We start from the raw sequence: 25,359 nt of genomic DNA, 5'->3' as shown, positions 1-25,359 counted from the left end.
TCTTGATCTTATGATACAGGGAAAGTCTTTGATGGAACAGCTGAAAATATTTAGATTTAAGACAATGCTCTGAGGAGTATAAGATATCAAAGTAGGAGGCTCTCAAAATAGGATTCGATCTTTGGAACCTGTTGTGCTGTTTAATGGAATGATGCTGATCTGACTGCATTTTCCTGCCTGTCCTCCTATAAATAAAAACCTAACTCCTACAACAGTTTCTGGATCTAAGATGATCCAGAGCAGTGTAAGCCGTTTTGGCCCCCTTATTTAAGGAAATATGTTATTTCATTGGAGGCAATTCAGAGAAGGTTAACCAAGATGATCCCTGGTAATGTCTTATGTAGGTTGATTGTCTTCTGAGCAAAGTCTAAACAGGTTGGGACTCTGCTTACTGGAGTTTAGAAGAATAAGAGGTGGTCTCATGGAAACGTATCGGATTTTTGAGGGGTTTGACAGGATGTCAAATGCTGAAAGAATGTTTCCCTCATAGGAGACTGTAGGACCAGAGGGCAAATTTAAGAATGAATTGAGAAGGAATTTCTTCTGTCAGAAGGTTGTGAGTCTTTGAAACTCCTTGTCACAGAGAGCTGTGAGGACAAAGCCCTTGTGTATGTTTCAGGCTGAAATAGATTCTTAACCAGTCGGGGAATAAAGTGTTACCCGGGGAAAACAGAAAGTGGTCGTAAGGAGTGTCAGATCAGCCATGAGCCTATTGGTGGTGGGACTCATACGTTAACTTCTGTTCCTATTTCTTATGACCCTATTGCTTCCAACAACCAGAATCACCTTCATTTAAGCTAGATATGACAATGCAGAGTTATCTATCTAATTTCCATCGATGATAATGGGAACTGCAGATGCTGGAGATTCCAAGAAAACAAAGTATGAAGCTGGATGAACACAGCAGGCCAAGCAGCATCTCAGGAGCACAAAAGCTGACGTTTCGGGCCTAGACCCTTCATCAGAGAGGGGGATGGGGAGAGGGAACTGGAATAAATAGGGAGAGAGGGGGAGGCGGACCGAAGATGGAGAGAAAAGAAGATAGGTGGAGAGGAGAGTATAGGTGGGGAGGTAGGGAGGGAATAGGTCAGTCTAGGGAAGATGGACAGGTCAAGGAGGCGGGATGAGGTGGTAGGTAGGAAATGGAGGTGCGGCTTGAGGTGGAAGGAAGGGATGGGTGAGAGGAAGAACAGGTTAGGGAAGCGGAGACAGGCTGGGCTGGTTTTGGGATGCAGTGGGTGGAGGGGACGAGCTGGGCTGGTTTTGTGATGCAGTGGTGAGAGGGGACGAACTGGGCTGGTTTTGGGATGCGGTGGGGGTAGGGGAGATTTTGAAGCTGGTGAAGTCCACATTGATACCAATGGCCTGCAGGGTTCCCAAGCAGAATATGAGTTGCTGTTCCTGCAACTTTCGGGTGGTATCATTGTGGCACTGCAGGAGGCCCATGATGGACATGTCGTCTAAGGAATGGGAGGGGGAGTTAAAATGGTTCACGACTGGGAGGTGCAGTTGTTTAAACCGAGTGGAGGTGCTCTGCAAAGCGGTCCCAAGCCACCGCTTGGTTTCCCCAATGTAGAGGAAGCCACACCGGGTACAATGGATACAGTATACCACATTGGCAGATGTGCAGGTGAACCTCTGCTTAATGTGGAAAGTCATCCTGGGGCCTGGCATGGGGGTGAGGGAGGAGGTGTGGGGGCAGGTGTAGCATTTCCTATGGTTGCAGGGGAAGGTGCCGGGTGTGGTGGGGTTGGAGGGGAGTGTGGAGCGGACAAGGGAGTCGTGGAGAGAGTGGTCTCTCCTGAAGGCAGACAAGGATGGGGATGGAAAAATGTCTTGGGTGGTGGGATCGGATTGTAGATGGCGGAAGTGTCGGAGGATGATATGTTGTATCCGGAGGTTGGTGGGATGGTATGTGAGAACGAGGGGGATCCTCTGGGGGCGGTTGTGGCGGGGGCAGGGTGTGAGGGATGTGTTGCGGGAAATGCGGGAGATGTGGTCAAGGGCGTTCTTGACCACTGCGGGGGGAAAGTTACGGTCCTTGAAGAACTTGGACATCTGGGATGTGCGAGAGTGGAATGCCTCATCCTGGGAGCAAATGCGGCGGAGGCGGAGGAATTGCGAATAGGGTTTGGAGTTTTTGCAGGAGGGTGGGTGAGAGGAGGTGTATTCTAGGTAGCTGTGGGAGTCAGTGGGCTTGAAATGGACATCAGTTTCTAGCTGGTTGCCTGAGATGGAGACTGAGAGGTCCAGGAAGGTGAGGGATGTGTTGGAGATGGCCCAGGTGAACTTGAGGTTGGGGTGGAAGTTGTTGGTAAAGTGGATGAACTGTTCGAGCTCCTCTGGGGAGCAAGAGGCGGCGCCGAAACAGCCATCAATGTAATGGAGGAAAGAAGAGTTGAGGTTTGGGACCTGTGTAGGTGCGGAAGAGGGACCGTTACACGTAACCTACAAAGAGGCAAGCATAGCTTGGGCCCATGCGGGTACCCATGGCCACCCCCTTTGTCTGTAGGAAGTGGGAGGAATCGAAAGAGAAGTTGTTGAGGGTGAGGACGAGTTCGGCGAGGCGGATGAGGGTGTCGGTGGAGGGGGATTGGTCGGGCCTGCGGGACAGGAAGAAGCAGAGGGCCTTGAGGCCATCTGCATGTGGAATACAGGTGTATAGGGACTGGACGTCCATGGTGAAAATGAGGTTTTGGGGGACAGGGAATTGGAAGTCCTGGAGGAGGTGGAGGGTGTGGGTGCTGTCATGGATGTGAGTAGGGAGTTCCTGGACCAAAGGGGAGAAAATGGAGTCCAGATAGGTGGAGATGAGTTCGGTGGGGCAGGGAACAGGCTGAAACAATGGGTCGACCAGGGCAGGCAGGTTTGTGGATTTTGGGAAGGAGATAGAAATGGGCCATGCGGGTTTGGGGAACAGTGAGGTTGGAGCCCATGGGTGGGAGGTGCCCTGAGCTGATGGGGTCATGGATGGTGTTGGAGATGATGGTTTGGTGCTCGGGGGTGGGGTCATGATCAAGGGGGCGGTAGGAGGAGGTGTCGGAGAGTTGGCGTTTGGCCTCGGCGATGTAGACGTCAGTGCACCATACTACCACTGCGCCACCCTTGTGTGCAGGTTTGATGGTGAGGTTGGGGTTGGAGCAGAGGGAGCGGAGGGCTTTTTCCATCTACTAATTTCCATCGATTTTGGTTTTATCAAGAATCCTTGATGCTACACTCCTCAATTGCTGCTTTGATGTTAAGAACAACCGTTCTGATTTTACCTAGGATAAGCAATGTGCTGTGTTTCTGTACCATTTATAATGACATTGAGGTAACATGAGCTATGAAAACACAGAAAGCCCAATAATCATGAAGCAAGGTTTTTTTTAACACTGGCACTGGGTTGTTACAAACAGGAAGGGAAATTAAAGATAACAAGGAGCTGTTTACACTGTGAGGCATCCATCACTGTCCTGGGGAACCGCTCAGCCCATCTGCTCAGTTCCTTCCATCACCATTGCCAACTACTGCTGAAGGCCCTTTTAAATGAGTGGGCAAGAATGTGGCAAATGGAGAAATGTGAAGTGAATGACTTTAGTGGGAAAAGTAACATTTTTATATGGTGATACACTGGGGACTGTTGATATTCAGAGGGGCCTGGATGTTCTTGTACACCCCAGTCACAGTGTTGAGGTATTTCCACAGTAAGTAATTAGAAAGCTTTCTGACACAGTGGGTTTTGTCCTTGCCTCTGAGTCAAAAGTAAATCCTGTTCCAGGACTAAATGGCGAAAGAAATGTGGCCAAATGGATTATCAGCTTGCAAATCCTCCCAACACATGCCAATGGCAGGTGGTAAGAGTGGGAGAGATTCCTGTTCAGCCAAGGAATTGGAAGGAACATTGGAGTTTCAGCCATCTCTATCTATAGCTATAGACTACAACATACACATTACCACAACAACACAGATTCAGAGAGAACTATAACAAGCGACTACCATAGCGATCAATCAGCATGGCAAAAAATATGTTGTATGAGGACATTGATACAATTCCATGTGGTTTGTTCCAACCACACAGCTTTCGGCTTTGCTTCCCTGTGAAGATAATGAGCGGATGCATTTTATAAGAGAAAGACATGAATTTGTACTCTATACACATCACAGAAGCTATCAATGAACTACTGTTTGACTTGTAGTCACTATTGTACTGTAGGAAAAGCAGCAGTCAATTTCCACACAGCAAAGTCTCTCAAACAATAAAGAAGCAAATGACCATATAATCTAATTTAGTGATATTGGTTAAGGAAGAAACACTGAGCAAGACACCCAGAATAATGCCCTGTTGAAATAGTGGTCCGGGAATATGTTCATCTGAGCAGGCAGTTGGAGCCTTGGTTAAACTTTTCATTGGATTATTAGAAAATACTCATGATCCTATTTTTGACAGATATGTGAGCTTGGACTGTGCCCAGCTGAGATACCACAGGATATTCCTGCTGAATGGACACTGGTGGCCTGGACAATGCATTCATTATCCAATAGCAAAGTTACAAGAGATTTTTTAAATGAGATGTCAAACTGAGGCCCATTTACTTTTTGCGGGTGAACATCAAATATGCCAGTTCTTGATTTTGAAGTTCTCATTCTTGTTTTCAAATACTGCCAGGCTTTTTTTTATCTCTTCAGTCTCTTCTGACCACATAACCGTCTGATATATCTGCATTCCTGTAATTCTGGGCTTTGCTCTGTTCCACTTTTAATTGTTCCACCATTCGTGGTGATGACTTCAGTTGCCTGTTCCCAGGATCTGGAAATCTCTTTCAACACCTCTCCAGCTTCGCCACTTTAAAACATCCCTCAAAATCTACTTTTTGACCAAGCCTTTGGTCATGAGTGCTAATATCTTTTTATTTCACTCAGTCTTTTTTTGCATTGTAATGCTTCTGTGAAGCACGTTGGGGAATTTTAATACTTTATACATTCTATATGATGGAAGGTCATCAGAGCAAGTAATGTGTGAATGGGTACTTATAGAATGATTTCTGTAAGCCTCTCCCTGAGAGTTGTTTAGTAAGTTCTACATAATGACACAGTTTTGGTGCTCTTTTTGTTTTAATCCTGTAATGAATTGATGACATTATATTTACATGTTGTGATCTTAAAATTCTCTGAAGAACTGTCCTGTTTTTACACTGCAGCCCCATTAATTTTCGATACCTAAAGGAATGTGAGACCAGTCTGTCTCACCTTTACTTAAAATTTAATCCCTTCAGCTCAAATGTCACCTTGTTTGATCAACCTTGCACTGTCCCATGAAAATATATCCATTCTGACATGCATTGCTCAGAATTGAATGCAGTCACTTCAGATACAAGCTAAATTGTTTTATAATCCTGGAGCATAATCCACCCCTTACATTTTCCAGTTCCTGTGAGAAAGAGAACACTATTCCATTAACAATAGCAGAAAGCTGAAAAAAACCCAGTAGGTACAGGCAGCATCTGTGGAGAGAAACACAATTAATCTTCCAGGTAAATAATGTTCCAGGGTTGTTAAGAAGGCGTACGGTGTGTTGGCTTTCATTGACAAGGGAATTGAGTTCAAGAGCTGCAAGGTTATGCTGCAGTTCTATAAAACCCTGGTTAGACCACACTTGGAATGCTGTGTTCAGTTCTGGTCAGCTCATTACAGGAAAGATGTGGAAGATTTAGAGAGGGTGCAGAGGAGATTTACCAGGATGCTGCCTGGACTGAAGGGCAGGTTTTATGAAGAAAGGTTGAGAGAGCTAGAGCTTTTCTCATTGGAGTGAAAAAGGATGAGAGGTGACTTGATAGAGGTTTACAAGATGATAAGAGGCATAGAGTGGATAGCCAGAGACTTTTTTCCAGGGTGAAAATGGCTATCACGGGCAGCATAATTTTTAGGTGATTGGAGGAAGGTATAGGGGAGATGTGAGAGGTAGGGTCTTCACACAGAAAGTGGTGGGCATGTGGAATGCACTGCTGGCAGTGGTAGTGGGGTCAGATACATTAGGGACATTTAAGCAACTCTTGGATAGGCACATGGAGGATAGTAAAATGTAGGATGTGCAGGGTAGGTTGATCTTAGAGCAGGATAATAGTCGGCACAACATCATGGGTTGAAGGGCCTGAACTGTGCTGTACTATTCTATGTTCTATGAACTGTTGTGTTTTTTCAGATCTTATTATTCTTATTTCAGTATTTTGATTTTACCACCACATCCCATCAGTTGTTGGGAGTTCTCTTTAATAGATGTCTACTGCAATTTCATGATTTCTGTGAATGGAACCCTGAAATTTCTCTCCTCCCCAGAATTCCAGCACCTCGCCATTCAGAAATGCTACTAGAAGCAGGATTGAGGGCCGAATCAGGGGTGCTGATGCTTTTTGTCTGTATGATCATGGAAATGGAGTCTGCTTGAAAACCCTGCCTGTTAGTTGCTCAGCACGAGTAAATCTGAGCATCCCACCCACTTGCCTTTTCAAACACCACCTGCCCGACCAGCAGCGAGTGTGCATGCAGATCCAACTTTGAACTGTTCAGCCACTCAGGATCCACAACTTCAGAGTGGAAGAGAGTCATTCTAAGTCTCAAGAGACTGCCCAGGGACTAGACTTTCCTATCCTGAGGTCCACCAGCTGTTCTTCCTCACCTAATGCTGGCTCCAGGCCTGCACATTTGCTGCTGTTGGCACTCAGCTGCTCTATCCCCACCATCCCGCCTTAGCTAATCAGAGTTGACTGTGAACCAGTCAGCACACTTTTCTCCTGTAGTATAAGTTGTGGGGATGGTTTGAAGTTTGGCAGTCTTGCATTTGTCTTGATGAGTGCAAGAGAAACAGCATCACCAATATGTATGTCTTATCATCAATATTCAAGAAAATAATGTGAGAATGAGTGAAGGGTAAAACTGAGCAAGCGTGAGGATAGTAGGTAGCTACAGGAAGAGAAGGATAATAAAATGTGAGGCTGGATGAACACAGCAGGCCAAGCAGCATCTCAGGAGCGCAAAAGCTGACGTTTCGGGCCTAGACCCTTCATCAGAGAGCAGGATATTGTCAGCACAACATTGTGGGCTAAAGGGGCCTGTTCCTGTGCCTATGTTCCATATTCTAATATTTTTGGATCGAATATCTTTGATCTCCTGGTGTTTTATACCAGCTTTGACTATTATGTTATTACTGATAGATAAACAAAAACACTTAATTTTTTGCTGTACATTTTGAGGCAAAAAGATCCATGCACCGCACGCTGCTTTTTTTTCAACTATTCATTCATGGAAAATGGGCAGCACTGGCTGGGCCCAGCATTTATTGCCCGTCCCTAGTTGCCCTTGAGAAGATGGTAGTGAGCTGCCTTCTTGAACCACAGCAGTCCCCATGCTGCAGGTAAAACCCACAATGCCATTGAGGGAGGGAATTCCAGGATTTTGACCCAGCCACAGTGAAGGAATAACAATATATTTCCAATTTGTTGGTTGAACTCACAATGTAGCTCACTTCGACTTACTCGTGGCTAACAGTCATTCACAGGTCCCTGTCCTCTGTAAATAGATTGTATGCAGATGTGGTTGCATGTTTTTCATTTAAACAAAAGCAAGGGAGCAGGGAGAGGCGTGCACTGAAACTAATTCCCAGTGTATTCCCCATAATCAAAATCTCAACTAATCAGCAGGCCAGGCAGCATCAGAGGAGCAGGAAAGCTGAAGTTTTGGGTCAGGACCCTTCTTCAGATTCTTCAATTTCTGAAGAAGGGTCTAGGCCCGAAACATCAGTTTTCCTGCTCCTCTGATGCTGCTTGGCCTGCTGTGTTCATCCAGCTGTACACCTTGTTATCTCAGATTCTCCAGCATCTACAGTTCCTACTATCTCTCAACTAATCAGCCCATTTGCCAACTGATCAGGCCCTTTTGTGCATTCAGTATAAATTGTATTCCCTTTGAAATTTAATATTCTTGTATTTTCTGAATGAAGACAAGATGAAAAATTTTGATAACGTGTCTTCAGGAGCATTCAGTGTCAATAAGCTGTCTTGGTTTGAGTGTAAAGTTTGAATGTGCTAGTCCAAAGGGTGTAGCGTGGAGGAATGAGGTTCATCTCTACTGTCAGAAGGATGAATTCTGAGAAGATTTGATAAGCTGAGGCCCTTCAACATTGTATTGTGTGCAATTCTGGTCTCCCTCCTGTAGGAAGCATTTGTGAAACCTGAAAGGGTTCAGAAAAGATTTACAAGGATGTTGCCAGCATTAGAGGGTTTGAGCTAAAAACAGAGGTTGAGTAGGCTGGAGCTATTTTCCCTAGCGCATTGGATGCTGAGGGGTGAACTAAAAGGTTTATAAGATCATGAGGGGCGGGCATTGGATAAATAGGCAAGGTCTATTCCCTGGGGTGAGGGAGTCCCAAACTAGAGGGTAGAGGTGTAGACTGAGGGGGAAGATTTAAAAGGGATCTAAGGGGCAACGTTTTCGCGCAGAGTGTGATGTGTGTGTGGAATGAGCTGCCAGAGGAAGTGATGCAGGCTGGTACAATTACAACATTTAAAAGGCATCTGGATGGGTATATATGAATGGGAAGGGTTTAGAGGGATATGTGCCAAATGCCGGCAAATGGGATTAGAATTATATAGGACAGCTGGTTGGCGTGGATGAGTTCGACCAAAGGGTCTGTTTCCATGCTGTTATCTCTATTCTGTAAGTCAGGATGGTGAGTGGCCTGGATGGCAAGGTGCATGTTGTGGTGTTCCCATGTATCTACTGCCCATGGCCTTCTCGAAGGAAATGGTCGTGGGTTTGGAAAAAGCAGTCGAAGGAGCCTGAATGAATTTCTGCAAGGCATCTTGTAAGGGTGTAGATAGGGAGGCAATGGCCTAGTGGTATTATCACAAGACGGTTACTCTAGAGACCCAGGTAATATTCTGGGGACCCACGTTCAAATACCACCGCAGCAAATGGTGGATTTTGAATTCAGTAAAAAATCTGGAATTGCGAGTCTCATGATGACGATTGTCGTAATAATTGTGAGAAAAAACTCGTCAGGTTCACTAATATCCTTTAGGGAAGGAAGCTGGCATCCTTACCTAGTCTGGCCTGTATGTTTACTTCCCCTTCCAATTCCACTTTGATTTAGCCCCTTCCTGCTCTCCCAACCTTTCCCTGACCTTTGATTGTTTTCATTGCCGTGGTATCCAGTTGGAAACATGTGTGATTTAATGGTGGCAGTTCATGGGATAAAAAAAATAGTAATTTGGTGATGGGAGAAAGAATCGGTCCTTCATGTGTAAGAGCACTTCCAGATAGAAAATAAGGGATAAAAGCCTTTGAGGATCTCTCCCCCTTCCCCTGCCTTTCCCTGACCTTTTGATGTTATTGCATTGCCCTGAATGGGCTCTGCATGTAAACTGGGGATGGAACAGCCTCATGGTTAATGACTGGACTGTTAATCCAGAGAGCCAGCTAAAGTTCAGGGGACTCAGGTTCGAATCCTGCCAACAGCATATGGTAGAATTTGAATTCAGTAAAAATCTGGAATAAAGAGTTTAATAATAGCTAAGAATCCTTTGTTTATAGCCTTAAAAAGCCCCTCTGGTTCATTAATGTCCTGTAGGGAAGGAAAGTGCCATCCTTACCTGGTCTGGCCTACATGTGACTCCAGACCCACAGCAATGTGGTTGACTCTTAACTGCCCTCTGGGCAAGTAAATGCTGGACCAGCCAGAGAGACCCTCATCCCATGAATGATTTTTTTTTAAAAGTCTGATATTACAGAAACATTACAAAACTCATGGGAGAGAATTATCACCCAGGTTTATGTGGCCAGACATTAAATCTACTACTTATTGTCATTCATTACGTTACATCAGTCTTGAAAATAAAAACTCCTTTTAATGCTTTCAGACTAAGACACACCCTTCATTCACAGAAATCCTGGCACTGACATGGAATAAGTTCTCTGTTATCTGAGATCAGGTCTGCCTCACATCAGCTGGACATTTATTTGTGGCAGCATCGTTCCCAAATAACTTAGTGGCGCGTACTTGCTGTCTGATAGTGGGCCCAGAGAAACCTCTCATTCTGTCTACAGTCTGAATTGGCTACTTCATTTATTTTGTCATTGAGCGAAATCTGCTTGATTTTGCCTGGAAATGTGCATAGATTTCTACCTAACACCGTAGTATTGCTAGAGTACCATGTCCAGTCCTTGACAGCACTTAGAATCATAGAATCCCTCCAGTGTCTAAAGTAGCAAAGCAAGGCTATACCCTGGGTCAATTAAAGAAATGTAAGGTTAGAAGTGTGACCGAATGCTTTATTAAAGTGTGGCATACAACACTGGTTTGGCCAGAATATTAGAATATTCCATCCAATTTTGGACACCAGCACCTTAGGAAGGATGTGACTATGTTGGAAGGAATGCAGACAAAATTCATGAAATTTGTTTCAGGGAAAAGGAGCTTCACTTTAGTGAATAGATTGGAGACGCTGGGACTGTTTTCCTGAGGGAAGAGAAGGTTGAGAGTTTTGATAGAGTGTTTAAAATCATGAGAGACAGAGTAGATGGGGCGAAACTGTTTTCATTGGTGGAAGGATCAAGAACAGGACCATACAGCTTTAAGGTGGGCAAAAGAAGCAACAGCAACATGTGGAAAATTCTTTTAAGCAGCAAATGATTGAGAGGTGACCTAATGGAAGTTTATAAAACAATGAGAGGTATGGGTTGAGTTGATGGTCATTGTCTTTTCCCTAGGATGGGGAATTTCAGGACAAGGGGACACATTTCAACGGTGAGAGGAGAGAGATTCTGAAAACACGTAACGGGAAAATTTTTTACACAGAGGGTAGCATGTGTGTGGAATGAACTCCCTGAGGAAGTGGTGGGTGTGGATACAATTACAATGTTTAAAAGACATTTGGATGGGTACATGAAAGGAAAACACTTGGAGGGATATGGGCCAGGAGCAGGCAGGTGAGACTAGTTTAGTTTGGGATTACATTCTGCATGGAGCGGTTGGACCGAAAAGCCCGTTTCTGTGCTGTATGACTCTATGACTTTATAACTCTGTGGAATATACTGCCTGAGGGTGTGGTGGAGGCAGGTGCAGTCAAGGCTTTCAAAAGGGAATTGGATCTTTGTCTGAAAAGAATAGAACCACAGGCAAAAGTCAAGGTGACTTGTTCTTGCAGGAACCGAAAGGAGATGGAAGGACAAGTGGCACCTTCCAGTGCTGTGAGTGTTCTATGATGTGAGAGGAGGAGGGGAAGCTTAGGGGGAGGGGTGACAGACAGCAGGACTATTGGCAATGACCACATGTGGGTCCCCAAGCTCAGCTCAATTGCAGGGTAAATGAGAACACTGTGCTTGTGAGCAGGCTGATACACGTAAGTCTATAAGATGGGGGATAGTGGCAATTTGGGAGTGGGTACTGGTGGAGACGGGCTAACTGGGTTATGGAGAAGCTGGGTTTGTAAAGTCAATTTCAAAGGAATTCAAGACTTGTTGAGCATAACTGAGAGCTTCCAAGTTTGGAATCTGATCTGTTCACCCTTCCTTTCCAGGCACTTGGATATCTTGGCATTGAACCGACTGAGGAGCAGCAACAAAGCCTCCGGCAGCAGCTTCAAGTGGACTCAAAGGGAACAGTGGCCTACGGAGGTCAGTGTTCCAGTTGATGAAGTCCCTCCCTGTAATTCTCCACCTCCTCACCTCCAGCTCACCTACTGAAGAGCATTTCAACCCTACGCCCCCACCTCACACCAGTCACCTGTGGTCAGACAATGCATCCATTCTCCAATCTGTTTATCCTTAGATTAGAGAGGAATCGGGGTGGCACAGTGGACAGCAGAACCTGGCTTGTGATGTTGACCATTTTCCTCTCCCTGCCATTCAGTAGAAAAACATAACTTGCTCTTCGCTTCTTGTTGACACCGCTGCCAAGGGGGCGATTCTACACAGCAACAACAGCAACTTGCATTTATGTAGCACCTTCAATGTAGTAAAATAACCCTTGTCTTTCTCGGGAGTGTTCTTAAACAAAGGCTCAATTGTCAGCTACTTAAGGTGCTTCAGACTGGTGATCAGAACCTGGTCAAATGGTAGGTTTTAAGGAACATCTTAAAAACAGAGAGAGGTGAAAAGATATAGGGAGAGAATTACAGAGCTTGAGGCCCAGACAGCTAAAGGTACGACCACCGATGCGAACATTGGTAATTGGGGATGTACAAGAGGCCAGAACTGAAGGAAAACCATGACAGGATCATGGAGGAATGCAGAAACAAGGATGAAAATTTTAAAATTGAGGCATTTTTGAAACAGGAATAGGTACACCAGAACTCGAAGCCTGAAAACAAGCAAAAATTTCTGATTTCGATCTTCACTTGTTGCTTGCTGCGTAGGCGTGATGCACCAGTGGAAGACAAGCTATGAAAACAGTCTCACATACTGAGCACCTTCTGGGTGATATAGCAACAACCTTCCTCCTTCAATTACAGTCAGAGTCTCCTATCCCCCCTCTCTCTACTCCACATGGCTGGCAGCCACAGAATGAAAAACACGCAACAATGACTGATTGAAATTTTAAGAGTTCACATCCTCCGCACTTCATTGCAATTGAAAAAATTCATAAGGGAGACCCATTATTTCTAATGAGCTGCTGAAAACACACATCACAGGTTTGAGAGTGAAGTCTGTGACTGCAACACTGTCTTCCTCCTGAATGAGATCACCTCAGCATGTGGTGTACTATAGCAGAGTTGAACTGGGAAATGAACAGTGGGGGAGTGTTTATTACTGTACAACACTGACACATCACAGGATAGATCTTTCAGTCTTAATCTATTCACCTGTACAAAGGATCAGGGAATTAGAATAATTGTAAGGAGAAAATATTGAGACGAGCAATTTCAGGTCTATAGAGGAACAAGAGAAACTGGAATGGTTCTCCCCAGACCACTTATGAGGTCAGAGATAGTAGGAACTGCAGATGCTGGAGAATCCAAGATAACAAAGTGTGGGGCTGGATGAACACAGCAGGCCAAGCAGCATCTTAGGAGCAAGAAAGCTAATGGAGATCCCCTAAGGTTTGTCAGGAGGGAGGAGGATAACTTCTTCAGGTTAGGCATCCATATTTCTGATGAACGGTCTCGGCCAGAAATATCAGCTTTCCTGCTCCTAAGAATTAGAATATCCTTTATTGTCACAGTGAATTAGAGTCAGATCAGATATAGACAGAGAAATAGAAAGGGGGAAAGTATGATTGGATTAAAAGAGTGAAAAACAACAAAAAGGAAAAAAAATCTACATTCTGCGTGCAAAAAAAAAATCCCTGAACTACCTGTTGCCTGCCACTTCATGCACCACCCTACTCCCTGGCCAACATCTCTGTCTCCGGCTTGCTTCAGTGTTCCAGTGAAGCCCAGCGCAAGCTGGAGGAACAACACCTCAATTTCTGCTGGGGATCCTACAGCCTTCTGGACTCAATATTGAGTTCAATAACTTTAGACATAGAACATAGAACATTACAGCACAGTACAGGCCCTTCGGCACTCGATGTTGTGCTGACCTGTCATACCAATCTCAAGCCCATCTAACCTACACTATTCCATGTACGTCCATATGCTTATCCAATGACAACTTAAATGTACCTAAAGTTGGCGAATCTACTACCATTGCAGGCAAAGCGTTCCATTCCCTTACTACTCTCTGAGTAAAGAAACTACCTCTGACATCTGTCCTATATCTTTCACCTCTCAATTTAAAGCTATGCCCCCTCGTGCTCGCCATCACCATCCTAGGAAAAAGGCTCTTCCTATCCACCCTATCTAACCCTCTGATTATTTTATATGTTTCAATTAAGTCACCTCTCAACCTTTATTTCTCTAATGAAAACAGCCTCAAGTCCCTCAGGCTTTCCTCGTAAGACCTTCCCTCCATACCAGGCAACATCCTAGTAAATCTCCCCTGCACCCTTTCCAAAACTTCCACATCCTGCTTATAATGCGATGACCAGAACTGTACACAATACTCCAAGTGTGGCCGCACCAGAGTTTTGTACAGCTTCACCATAACCTCTTGGTTCCGGAACTCGATCCCTCTATTATTTTTATAATTATATATAATTTATATATCTATAATTTTATGGCCTAAACTCTCCCATGTCCCACCCCACACACCGGACCTCGTTACCACACAGCCTGCCATTACACACCCCCTGTTGTTAGTCACTAACAGTCCCCATTAATGACGATTCACCCTCCCAGCCTGATCGTTAGCAACTCCATTGTCTGTCCAACTGCCCAAGAGGGTTGGAATATAAAAGCAGCGATGTGCTTCTGAGGCTTTATAAAGCTCTAGTTAGGCCCCATTTAGAATACTGTGGCCAATTTTGTGCCCCACACCTCAGGAAGGACATACTAGCCCTGGAGCGTGTCCAGTGGAGATTCACACGGATGATCCCTGGAATGGTAGGTTTAAGGTATGATGAACGGCTAAGGATCCTGGGATTGTACTCATTAGAGTTTAGAAGGTTGAGGGGAGATCTAATAGAAACTTACAAGATAATGTATGGTTTAGAAGGGGTGGACACTAGGAAGTTGTTTCCGTTAGGTGGGGAGACTAGGACCCATGGGTACAACCTTAGAATTCGAGGGGGTAAATTTAAAACTGAAATGAGACGACATTTCTTCAGCCAGAGAGTGGTGGGCTTGTGGAATTCATTGCTACGGAATGCAGTGGAGGCCGGGATGTTGGATGCCTTCAAGGCAGAGATCGACAAATTCTTGATCTCAAAAGGAATCAAGGGCTACGGGGAGAGTGCAGGGAAGTGGAGTTGAAATGCCCATCAGCCATGATTTAAATGGCGGAGTGCACTTGATGGGCCGAATGGCCTTACTTCCACTCCTATGTCTTATGCCTTTCTCTCTGAGATAATGGGAACTGCAGATGCTGGAGAATCCAAGATAACAAAGTGTAGAGGTGAATGAACACAGCAGGCCACGCAGCATCTTAGGAGCAGTAAAGCTGATGTTTTGGGCAGAAAATCTGATGAAGGGTCTAGGCCCGAAACGTCAGCTTTTGTGCTCCTAAGATGCTGCTTGGCCTGCTGTGTTCGTCCAACTCTGCCTCTCTCTCTCTTTGTGCTCTATCCTATCGTTTACTCCCTACCCCACCCACCTCCCTATTTTCTGCATATAAACTGACTTGTTCCCAGCCACCATCAGTTCTGAGGAAGGGTCAACAGACCCAAAACGTTAACTCTGTTTTCTCCTCCACAGATGCTGCCAGACCTGCTGAGCTTTTCAAGCAACTTTGTTTTTGAACAAAAAGGAAAGTTGAGGAAAACAACTGAAACCTTTAAAATCTCTTAACAATTCATTTTCTGAAGGAATTAGACGCAGGCGTTTAAGTTGTTCCCTTTTTGGGCCAATTTGATATTGTGTTAATGTTCAAACAATACTTGCAAAGTTAATAACAAGCCCTAAAATTTTGTGGTGAGCTTAATGGATAATCAATGTGCGAATCGAACAGGTTCTTGACATCACATCAGTCCAGGGTATCCCTGGTCTCTGATGAAGGGTCTAGGCCCGAAACGTCAGCTTTTGGCTCCTGAGATGCTGCTGGGCCCGCTGTGTTCATCCAGCCTCACATTTCATTATCCATTAATCCTAAATGGTTTACTGGTACATTGATAACCATGTGCATCGTTAACACTCCATTGTTTATCCAGCAAAATTCACTCATCGTTATGTTCTGTGCACAAACCTCTGCTCATGTGTTACCATTTCACCTCTACCCCCATCACCACCACCCAGACTTTGTACAGGCTGCCAGAGACTTGTTCCGATTACAGCTCGGTGAAACTGGATCAGGAGCAGGAACCAATATGTTTGCTTTTAATGAAGTGGCCAGTCTCTCAGAGACAACGCATTCCACACAGGTGAGATTCATACTGGCTAAACAGATTTTAATTCACTCCTGGATATCTGTTATTCTCTACTTAAACCATCCCGAACCCTCAATTAGATTCCAGGCTGTCACTCACTCCTAGGTATCTGTTGTTCTATATATCCCAGGTATCTGTTATTCTATGTGTAAACATCCCTGAAACCCTCAATTAGATTCCAGACTGTAACTCACTCCTGCATATCCATTTTTCCAGATGTAACGAGAAGGGAATCATTGCTAATCTAGCAGTGCGAGTCCTCTTGGAGATGAGAGACCATAACAGAATAGAATTTTTATGAAGTTGGAAGATGAGTTAGTAGATTCGGAGACTAGGGTGCTGAATCTTAATAAAGGAAACTATGGAGATGTGAGGTACGAGTTGGTCTTGATAGATTGGGGACAGTTATCTAAGGGATGACAGTGGATAGGCAATGGTAAACATTCAAGGAAAGCATGGGGGAACTACAACACTGTTTATTCCTGTCTTGCACAAAACCAAAATGGGTAAAAGGGCCAAGCCCATGACTTACAAAGGAAATTGGAGATCGTATCCAATCCAAGAAAGAAGCATACAAATTGGCCTAGAAAATTAGTATGTCTGAAGACTAGGAACAGTTTAGAATTCAGCAAAGAAAAACCAAGGCATTGATTAAGAAGGGGAAAATACAGTATGAAAGTAAGCTTACAGGGAACATAAATACAGAATAGGTATGTGAAGAGCAAGAGATTGGTGAAGACAAATGTAGATCCCCTGCAGACAGAAACAGGTGAATGTATAATATGGGACAAAGAAATGGCCGAGGAACTGAATATATACTTTTGTTCTGTCTTCACAAAAGAGGACACAATCAGATACCAGAGATATTGGAGAATTCAAGATTTAGTGAGAGGGAAAAACTGAGGGACATCAATATTCACAGGGAAATGGTGCCGGGAAAATTGTTGGGATTGAAGGCCAATAAATCCCCAGGGCCTGATAATCTACATCAGAGTACTTAAGGAAGTGGCTCTAGATATAGTGGATGCATTGGTGGTCATCTTTCAGGATTCTATAGACTCTAGAACAGTCCCTGCAGACTGGAGGGTGGCAAATGTCACTCCAGCATTCAAAAAGGGAGGTAGAGAGGAACCAGAGAATTATAGGCCAATAAGCCTAACATTGGTAGTGGGGAAAATTCCCGAATCCATTATCAAGGTCTTTATAGTGGAGCATTTAGAAAGCAGTGTCAGGGTCAGACAGAGTCATCATGGATTTATCAAGAGGAAATCATGGTTGACAAATTTGTTGGAAATCTATAAAGATATAACTCATAGAATTGACAAGGAGGACCAAGCCAATGTGGTATATTTGGAGTTTCAGAAAACATTTAACAAAGTCCCACAGAAGATTAAAGCTCTTGGGATTGGGGGAAGTGTATTGAGATGGATAGGATACTGGTTGGCAGAGAGGAAACAAAGGGTAGGAATTTATGAGTCCTTTTCAAATTGGCAGGCAGCAACTAGTGGGATGCCACAGGGAATCAGTGCTGGGGCCCCAGCTATTCACAATGTATGCTGATTATTTGGATGAGGGAACAAAATGTAACATCTCAAAATTTGCAGATGATCTGGGCAGGCTGGCTGAGTGGGAAAATCAATGGCTGATGCTGCATAATTTGGATAAATGTGAGGTTATTGCAGCGAAGGTTTACCAGGCAGATTCCGAGTCCAGCAGGTCTGACGTGTGAGGAGAGATTGACTAGGTCGGGATTATCTTCACTACAGTTCCAACAAATGAGGGGAGGCCTCATAGAGACTTATAAATTTTAACAGGACTAGACGGGGTAGATACAGGGAGGATGTTCCCGATGGTGGGTCTGTACAGAACCAGGGGTCACAGTCTGAGGATTCGGGATAGACCATTTAAGATGGAGATGTGGAGACTCAGAGAGTGGTGAGCCATTGGAATCCATTACCTCAGCAAGCAGTCGATGCCAAAATATTGAATGTATTCATAAGGCAGCTAGATACAGCACTTGGGGGAGAATGGGGTCAAAGGCTATGGGGAAAAAGCAAGATTAAGCTATTGAGTTGGATGATCAGCCATGATCATGATGAATAACAGAGCAGGTTCGAAGGGCCAAATGGCCTCCTCCTGCTCCTGGCTTCTTTGTTTCTATAATATATAATTAACCCAAATGCCCCAATTAGATTTCAGTCTTTAAATTAGGCCTGGGTATCTCTTTTTCCGCATATAAAACCTCAAATGGAATCCAGCTCACTCCCTGGTTTCTGTTGTATCTATTTATAAAAACCTTGCAGGTCCTTTGATTTGATTCCAGCCTGTAACTCACTCTAAAAAAATCTCAAAATCCTTTGAGCTCCTCAGTTAAATTCCAGCCTATAGGGCATTTCCGAGTATCAAAGCTCCTGCTCCATTGTTTTGTAAAACCTTAAAACTTGTAAAACCTACAAATGCACAGAAGGAGGCTATTTATCCCATCCAGTCTGCTCTGCCCCTCAGTGACATCATGTCTGTTGTGATAACCCTCAACTCCTCTTTTCTGTCCTTTCCCCATAACCTTTGATTATCTTACTGGTTAAAAATCTGTCGACTTCAGCTTTAAATATGCTTAATTAACTAGCCTTTCTGGATGTGAGTTTGCTCGCTAAGCTGGAAGGTTCGTTTTCAGACATTTCGTCACCATTCTAGGTAACATCATCAGTGAGCCTCCGATGAAGCGCTGGTGTTATGTCCCGCTTTCTATTTATCTGTTTAGGGTTCCTTGGGTTGGTGATGTCATTTCCTGCGTTGGTGATGTCTTTTCCTGTTCTTTTTCTCAGAGGATGGTAGATGGGCTCCAAATCAATGTGTTTGTTGATGGAGTTCCGGTTGGAATGCCATGCTTCTAGGAATTCTCGTGCCTGTCTCTGTTTGTCTTGTCCTAGGATGGATGTGTTGTCCCAATCAAAGTGGTGTCCTTCCTCATCTGTATGTAAGGATACGAGTGATAGTGGGTCATGTCGTTTCGTGGCTAGTTGATGTTCATGTATTCTGGTGGCCAGCTTTCTGCCTGTTTGTCCAATGTAGTGTTTGTCAACGTTCTTGCAAGGTATTTTGTAGATGACGTTCATTTTGCTCGTTGTCTGTATAGGGTCTTTTAAGTTCATTAGCTGCTGTTTTAGTGTGTTGGTGGGTTTGTGGGCTACCCTGATGCCAAGAGGTCCGAGTAGTCTGGCAGTCATTTCAGAAATGTCTTTGATGTAGGGGAGAGTGGTTATGGCTTCTGAGCCCGTTTTGTCTGTCTGTTTGGGTTTGTTGCTGAGGAATTGGCGGACTGTGTTCATTGGGTACCCATTCTTTTTGAATACGCTGTATAGGTGATTTTCCTCTGCTCTGCGTAGTTCCTTTGTGCTGCAGTGTGTGGTGGCTCGTTGGAATAAGTTCTAATGCAGCTTTGTTTGTGGGTGTTGGGATGGTTGCTCCTGTAGTTCAGTATTTGGTCCGTCTGTGTTCTTTTCCTGTAGGCGCTGGTTTGAAGTTCCCCATTGACTGTTCGCTCTACTGTGACATCTAGGAATGGCAGAATGTTGTTGTTTTCCTCCTCTTTTGTGAATGTTATGCCAGTAAAGGGTATTATTGATGGTCTTGAAGGTTTCCTCTAATTTCCTCAAACCCACCAACACACTAAAACAGCAGCTAATGAACTTAAAAGACCCTATACAGACAAACAAGCAAAACGAATGTCATCTACAAAATACCTTGCAAGAACTGAGACAAACTCTACATTGGACAAACTGGCAGGAAGCTAGCCACCAGGATACACGAACATCAACTAGCCACAAAACGACATGACCCACTATCACTCGTATCCTTACATACAGATGAGGAAGGACACCACTTTGATTGGGACAACACATCCATCCTAGGACAAGCCAAACAGAGACACGCACGAGAATTCCCAGAAGCATGGCATTCCAACCAGAATTCCATCAACAAGCACATTGATTTGGAGCCAATCTACCATCCTCTGAGAAAAAGAAAAGGAAAAGACATCACCAACGCAGGAAATGACATCACCAACCCAAGGAAACCTAAACAGATAAATAGAAACGCCAGCGCTTCACCGGAGACTCACTGATGATGTTACCTGGAATGGTGACGAAATGTCTGAAAACGAACCTTCCAGCTCAGCAAGCAAACTCACATCCAGAACCTCAACCTGAGCTACAAATCTTCTCAAAACTCGCTAACTAGCCTTTACAGGTCTCTGTGGTAAAGAATTTTACAAATTCATTACCCTCCAATTAAGAAATTTGTCCTCATCTTTGTCTTAAATGGACAATCCCTCACTCTGAGATTATGCCGTCTGGTCTGAGACTGTCTGTCTCACAGAATAATGACCTTTCCACACCAACTCTACCAAGTGTGTGAAGAATCTTGTATGTTTAATAAAGTTGTCTCTCCTTCTTCAAAATCCATTGAGTAGGGTCTAGTCTACTCAATGAAAACCGAAAGAACTGCGGATGCTGCAAATCAGAAACAAAAGCAGAAGTTGCTGGAAAGGTTCAGCTGGTCTGGCAGCATCTGTGAAGCGAAATCGGAGTTGAAGTTTGGAGTCCATTGACCCTTTCTTAGAACTTATTTCTCTTCAAAGATGCTGCCAGATCTGCTGAGCTTTTCCAGCAACTTCTGTTTTTGTTTCCAACCTACTGAACCTCTCTGCGTAAGACAGTCCCTCCATCCCCAATATTAACCTAGTGAACTTCCTCTGGACTGCCTTCAATGCCAGTCTATTTTTCCTTAGTTAATGGGACAAATTATTCCACCTGTGATCTGCCTAATACCTTGTATAGTTTTAGTAACACCTCCCAATTGTGTACTTCATTTGCATTGAAATGAAGGACAACTTTCCATTTACCTTACCTATTCCCTGCTAAATGTGAGTGTCAGCTTTTTATGACTGAGACCCAAATCTCCCTGTGCTATGGTCTTTCACAATTTAAATCATACTGAGCTCCACTGTTATTCCTGCCAAAGTGTATCATCTCACATGTTCCCACATTATGTTCCAACTGCCATGCTTTTGCTAATTCGCTTGACCAGTCAATACGCTTGTGCAGACTTTTCGTATCATCCTCATCACTTTCCTCCCCACATATCAGAAGTGACAACGAGACTCCCAAGACCACTAGAAATCGTGGTGGCCCACAAGTCCTCAACCACTCTATAACAGACACTACAATGATTAAAGGCCCCTTTCCCACAACATATAGAACCAATGTGGTTTACAAAATGCCATGCAACGACTGTCACAGACATTACATTGGACAGACAGGATGGAAACTAGTCATAATAATACACGAACATCAGCCAGCAGCAAAGCAGCATGACGAACCTTCCTTAATACCAGTACACTTGGACAATGAGGGCCATCAGTTTAACTGGGACAATGTAACTATAGAAGCCCAAGCCAAACATAGACACACAGGAGAATTCCTAGAGATATGGTTCTCCACCTGTAATGCAATCAACAAACATACAGAACTCCATATACAAACCCATACAGATCATAACCAGAAATGGCACTACTCACCATAATGGACCAGACAGTGTAAATTCCAAATGGAGCAGAACAACATCACTTCATCGCAAGCCTCACTGATGACGTTCCCTTGCATGGTGATGAAACGTCAGAATGAAAACAAGCCAGCTCGGCGAGCAAGTCAAAAACCTCCCTCCCCGCCTATTTTAGTGTCATCTGCAAAGCTAACAATAGTTTATTCACTGTCCTCGTTCAAGTAATGAATGTGTATTGCAAATAATTGTGGGCCCAGTGCTAATTTCTGTGGCACACTACTAGTTAAAGGTTTCCATCTTGAAAATGTACCCCTTATTCCAACTCTCTGTCTCTGTTAATTAGCCAATCCTTGATCCATGCCAATATACCTCCACAGACTCACATCTTATTAAATAGCCTAACGTATGGTACCTTATTAAAAACCTTCTGAAAATCCAAACATATTATATCCACTGCTTTCCCTTCATCAATTCTACTTGTTACCTCCACAAAGAATTATAATACATTTGTCAGCCATGATTTTCCCCTTTGTGAAGCCATGCTGACTCTGCTTCATCACACTATGTATGTCTCAATGCTGCCCTACTTTGAAATCCTTTGAAAGCATAGAATCATAAAATGTTACAGTAGAGATGGAGGCTATTTGACCCATTGTGTCTGTATGGTTCCCAAAGGAGCCACCCAGATAGGGCTGGAGAATGGAACTACCTCCATAGCCCTCTAAATTCATCACTTTCAAATATGTATTCAGCTCTCTTTTGAAGCCACCTATGGAATCTGCCACCACCATTCTCCCAAGCAGCACATTCCAAAGGGTAAATCTCTCTGAGTAAAGAAATTTCTACTCATCTCACCCTAGCATCTTTTGCTGACAGTCTTGAAATTGGCAGGACTTGCTACTGACTGACTAGTGGAAACAGAATATCCTTCTTTACTGTGTCAATGAGGTCACCTCTTAATCTTCTCTGCTGAAAGGAGAATAGCTCAATTTCTCTAATCTTTCCTCATATCTAAAATCCATCATTCCTGCTATAATTCGAGTAAATCTCCTTTGCACTGTCTCTCAGGCTTTAACATCCTTCCTTAAATAAAGTGTTCAGGACTGAACACAATACTCAGAATGTGCTCTGACCAGTGATTTGTAGAAGTGTAGCACTACTTCCTTGCTTTTGTATTCTAAGCCTCTATTTATAAACTCAAGAATACTATAAGCCTCCATAGCGATTGTCTCAACTTGTCTGGCTACATCCAGAGAATTAGGCGTGTGATCCCTGAGGTTTCTCTGTTTCGGCCCTCTCCTCAAATTGTATCATTGAACCTGCACTGTCTCTCCATGTTTCTTTTACCAAAATGCTTTAACTCTCATTTCTCTGCATTGAAATTCATCTGCCAGGTTTCTGTCCATTTGGCCAACTTGTCAGTGTCCCTCTGAGGTTGCTCAGCACCATCGTCACAATTTAGTATTCTCCCTAGCTTAGCATCATCTGCAAATTTAGAGATTTTTCCCTCAACAGCCATCTACATATCATTCAGGTAAATCGGAAAAAAGCAAAGATTCCAATACCAATCACTGGGGAGCACCGCTTTAAACTCATCTCCAGTTTGAGAATTGTGATCAGAGATAATGGGAACTGCAGATGCTGGAGAATCCGAGATAAGAAAATGTGGAGCTGGATGAACACAACAGGCCAAGCAGCATCTCAGGAGCACAAAAGCTGACGTTTTGGGCCTAGACCCTTCATCCAGCGTCTGCAGTTTCCGTTATCTCTGATCTCAGTTCCCTAAACCTGCTGGGTTCTGTCCATGGATACTAAAGGAAGTAGCTACAGAGATAGTGGATGCATTGATAATAATCTGCTAGGAATTCTTAGATTCTGGAAAAGTCCCACAGGATTAGAAAACTGCCAAGAGAAAACCTTTATTTAGAGGATAAAAGAGACAAAAAAGAATCCATGTAACTATAGACCAGTTAGCTAAACACCTGCTATTGGGAAAATCTTCGAGTACATTTGGACCTTCAGTAAACACTTGATAAAGGGTGTCACATGGTAGGCTGGTTAGCAAATTAGAAATGTTTGGGATTGATGTGTCCTTGGCAGCTTGGATTAGAAGTTGGCTGAAAGTTAGAAAGCAAGAAGATAAGTACATATGGGTAATTCTCAAAGTGGATAACAAAGTGTGGGGCTGGATGAACACAGCAGGCCAAGCAGCGTCAGAGGAGCACAAAAGCTGATGTTTCGGGCCTAGACCCTTCATCAGAAAAGGGGGATGGAGAGAGGATTCTGAAATAAATAGGGACACAGGGGGAGGCGGGCCGAAGATGGATAGAGGAGAAGATAGATAGAGAGCTGCAGTGGGAGAGAGATCTCCTGAGGTTGGTCCGGAGGGAGGAGGGTAACTTCTTCAGGTTAGGCATCCCTGAAAGAGGCTTCGCAGTGGGATTAAAATTATATCAGGCATAATGGGAACTGCAGATGCTGGAGAATCCGAGATAACAAAGTGTGGAGCTGGATGAACACAGCAGGCCAAGCAGCATCTTAGGAGCACAAAAGCTGAGTCCATCCAGCTCCACACTTTGTTCTGTCAGATTCTCCAGCATCTGCAGTTCCCATTCTCCAGGATGCCTAACCTGAAGAAGTTACCCTCTTCCCTCCAGACCAACCTCAGGGGATCTCCCTCCCACTGCAGCTCTCTACCTATCTTCTCCTCTATCCATATTCGGCCCGCCTCCCCCTCTGTCCCTATTTATTTCAGAACCCTCTCCCCATCCCCCTTTTCTGATGAAGAGTTTAGGGAACTTATCAGTCTTTAGTCCTACTAGTTACCAAGCACACTTTTCTTTTGTGGTCCTTATTTCATCTCTTCCTTTGTCTTGATTACTTAGTAATTTTGGAATGCTATTGGTGTCTTCTACAATGAAGACAAATGCAAAATATTTGTTCAATCCCTTTGCCATTCCCTGGTTCCTCATTATTATTTATCCAGTCTCATTCTGCAAGGGGCTTTATCATTTGTATTCACAGATCAAGTGTTTTGATTTGTTAGCTGCCCAAGTAACTCCTTGAATCGTCAATTTAACCTGAGCCTGGGAATAGGCTTTTCAACCTCACAATGGAGTCCTTTACACTCTTTACACCAACCAAACCCAATGGCTTTGCTTACAATCAACTCCTGAATAGAAGTTAATTTGGGATGCTGCAGTGCCATTCTGAAACGTATACCGACGCCAAACAGAAGGAAGAGAGTCCCAGAGCCCAGGTTTGAGGAGCCAGTATCTAATTACACTGTTTTCATACCCTTGCAGCTTTCACTGAGTTGTCTTATCAACAGAATTAAGGTATTAAATAGTGTTACATGCTGCGCTGTGCAAAGCTTCCTGTTATTTATACTGAATACCTTATGAATTTTACAGATTACATCATCCAATTCAGTGGAAAAGGAAGATTTGGAAAGAATTACCCATGAGAAAAGTGAGGCATTAAAAGAGCTGAAGAAAGTGAAGGTGAGGGAAGGTTACTGGAATAATGATTATGCCCTCTTGCAGGAGAGGGCATAACCTCCTCAGTTCAGTCAAAAAATCACGCGTCACAAATTGTTATTCAATTTTAAAAGTTTGTTTTTATTTTGAAATGTGGCCCATTGATGAGGATTCCTGCAGTGAGTTAGTACAGGAGGCCATTTGATTCATCATGCCTGGGCAGCTTCCTTGGTTAGACCTTTCCACTTAGTCCCACTCTTCTTCTTTCATCCCAAAACTGAGGCAATTCTTTTCTTTTTTGATTACGTTTTGAAATCTGCTTTCACTATCTTTTCAGGCAGTGCATTCCAGATCATAAGATTTTGTTCCATAAAAAGCAAGTTC

General features: G+C 43.9%; 1 protein-coding gene across 4 annotated transcripts in view; it reads left to right on the top strand.

The window, feature by feature from the left end:
• The window catches only part of stxbp4 (syntaxin binding protein 4), a 192,159-nt gene that overhangs the window by 77,618 nt on the left and 89,182 nt on the right, over positions 1-25,359 (top strand). For all 4 annotated transcript variants that reach the window (XM_059653591.1, XM_059653589.1, XM_059653592.1 and 1 more), the window contains 3 exons: positions 11,553-11,649; positions 15,804-15,928; positions 24,910-24,999. In XM_059653591.1, the coding sequence (XP_059509574.1) occupies positions 11,553-11,649; positions 15,804-15,928; positions 24,910-24,999 (312 nt within the window). The remainder of the gene's footprint in view (positions 1-11,552; positions 11,650-15,803; positions 15,929-24,909; positions 25,000-25,359) is intronic.

This window comes from Stegostoma tigrinum, chromosome 22, assembly GCF_030684315.1.
Source record: "Stegostoma tigrinum isolate sSteTig4 chromosome 22, sSteTig4.hap1, whole genome shotgun sequence".
Classification (NCBI taxonomy): Eukaryota; Metazoa; Chordata; class Chondrichthyes; order Orectolobiformes; family Stegostomatidae; genus Stegostoma; species Stegostoma tigrinum.
Note: the sequence above shows the minus strand (reverse complement) of the source record. Positions and strands in the feature narration are given on the sequence as shown.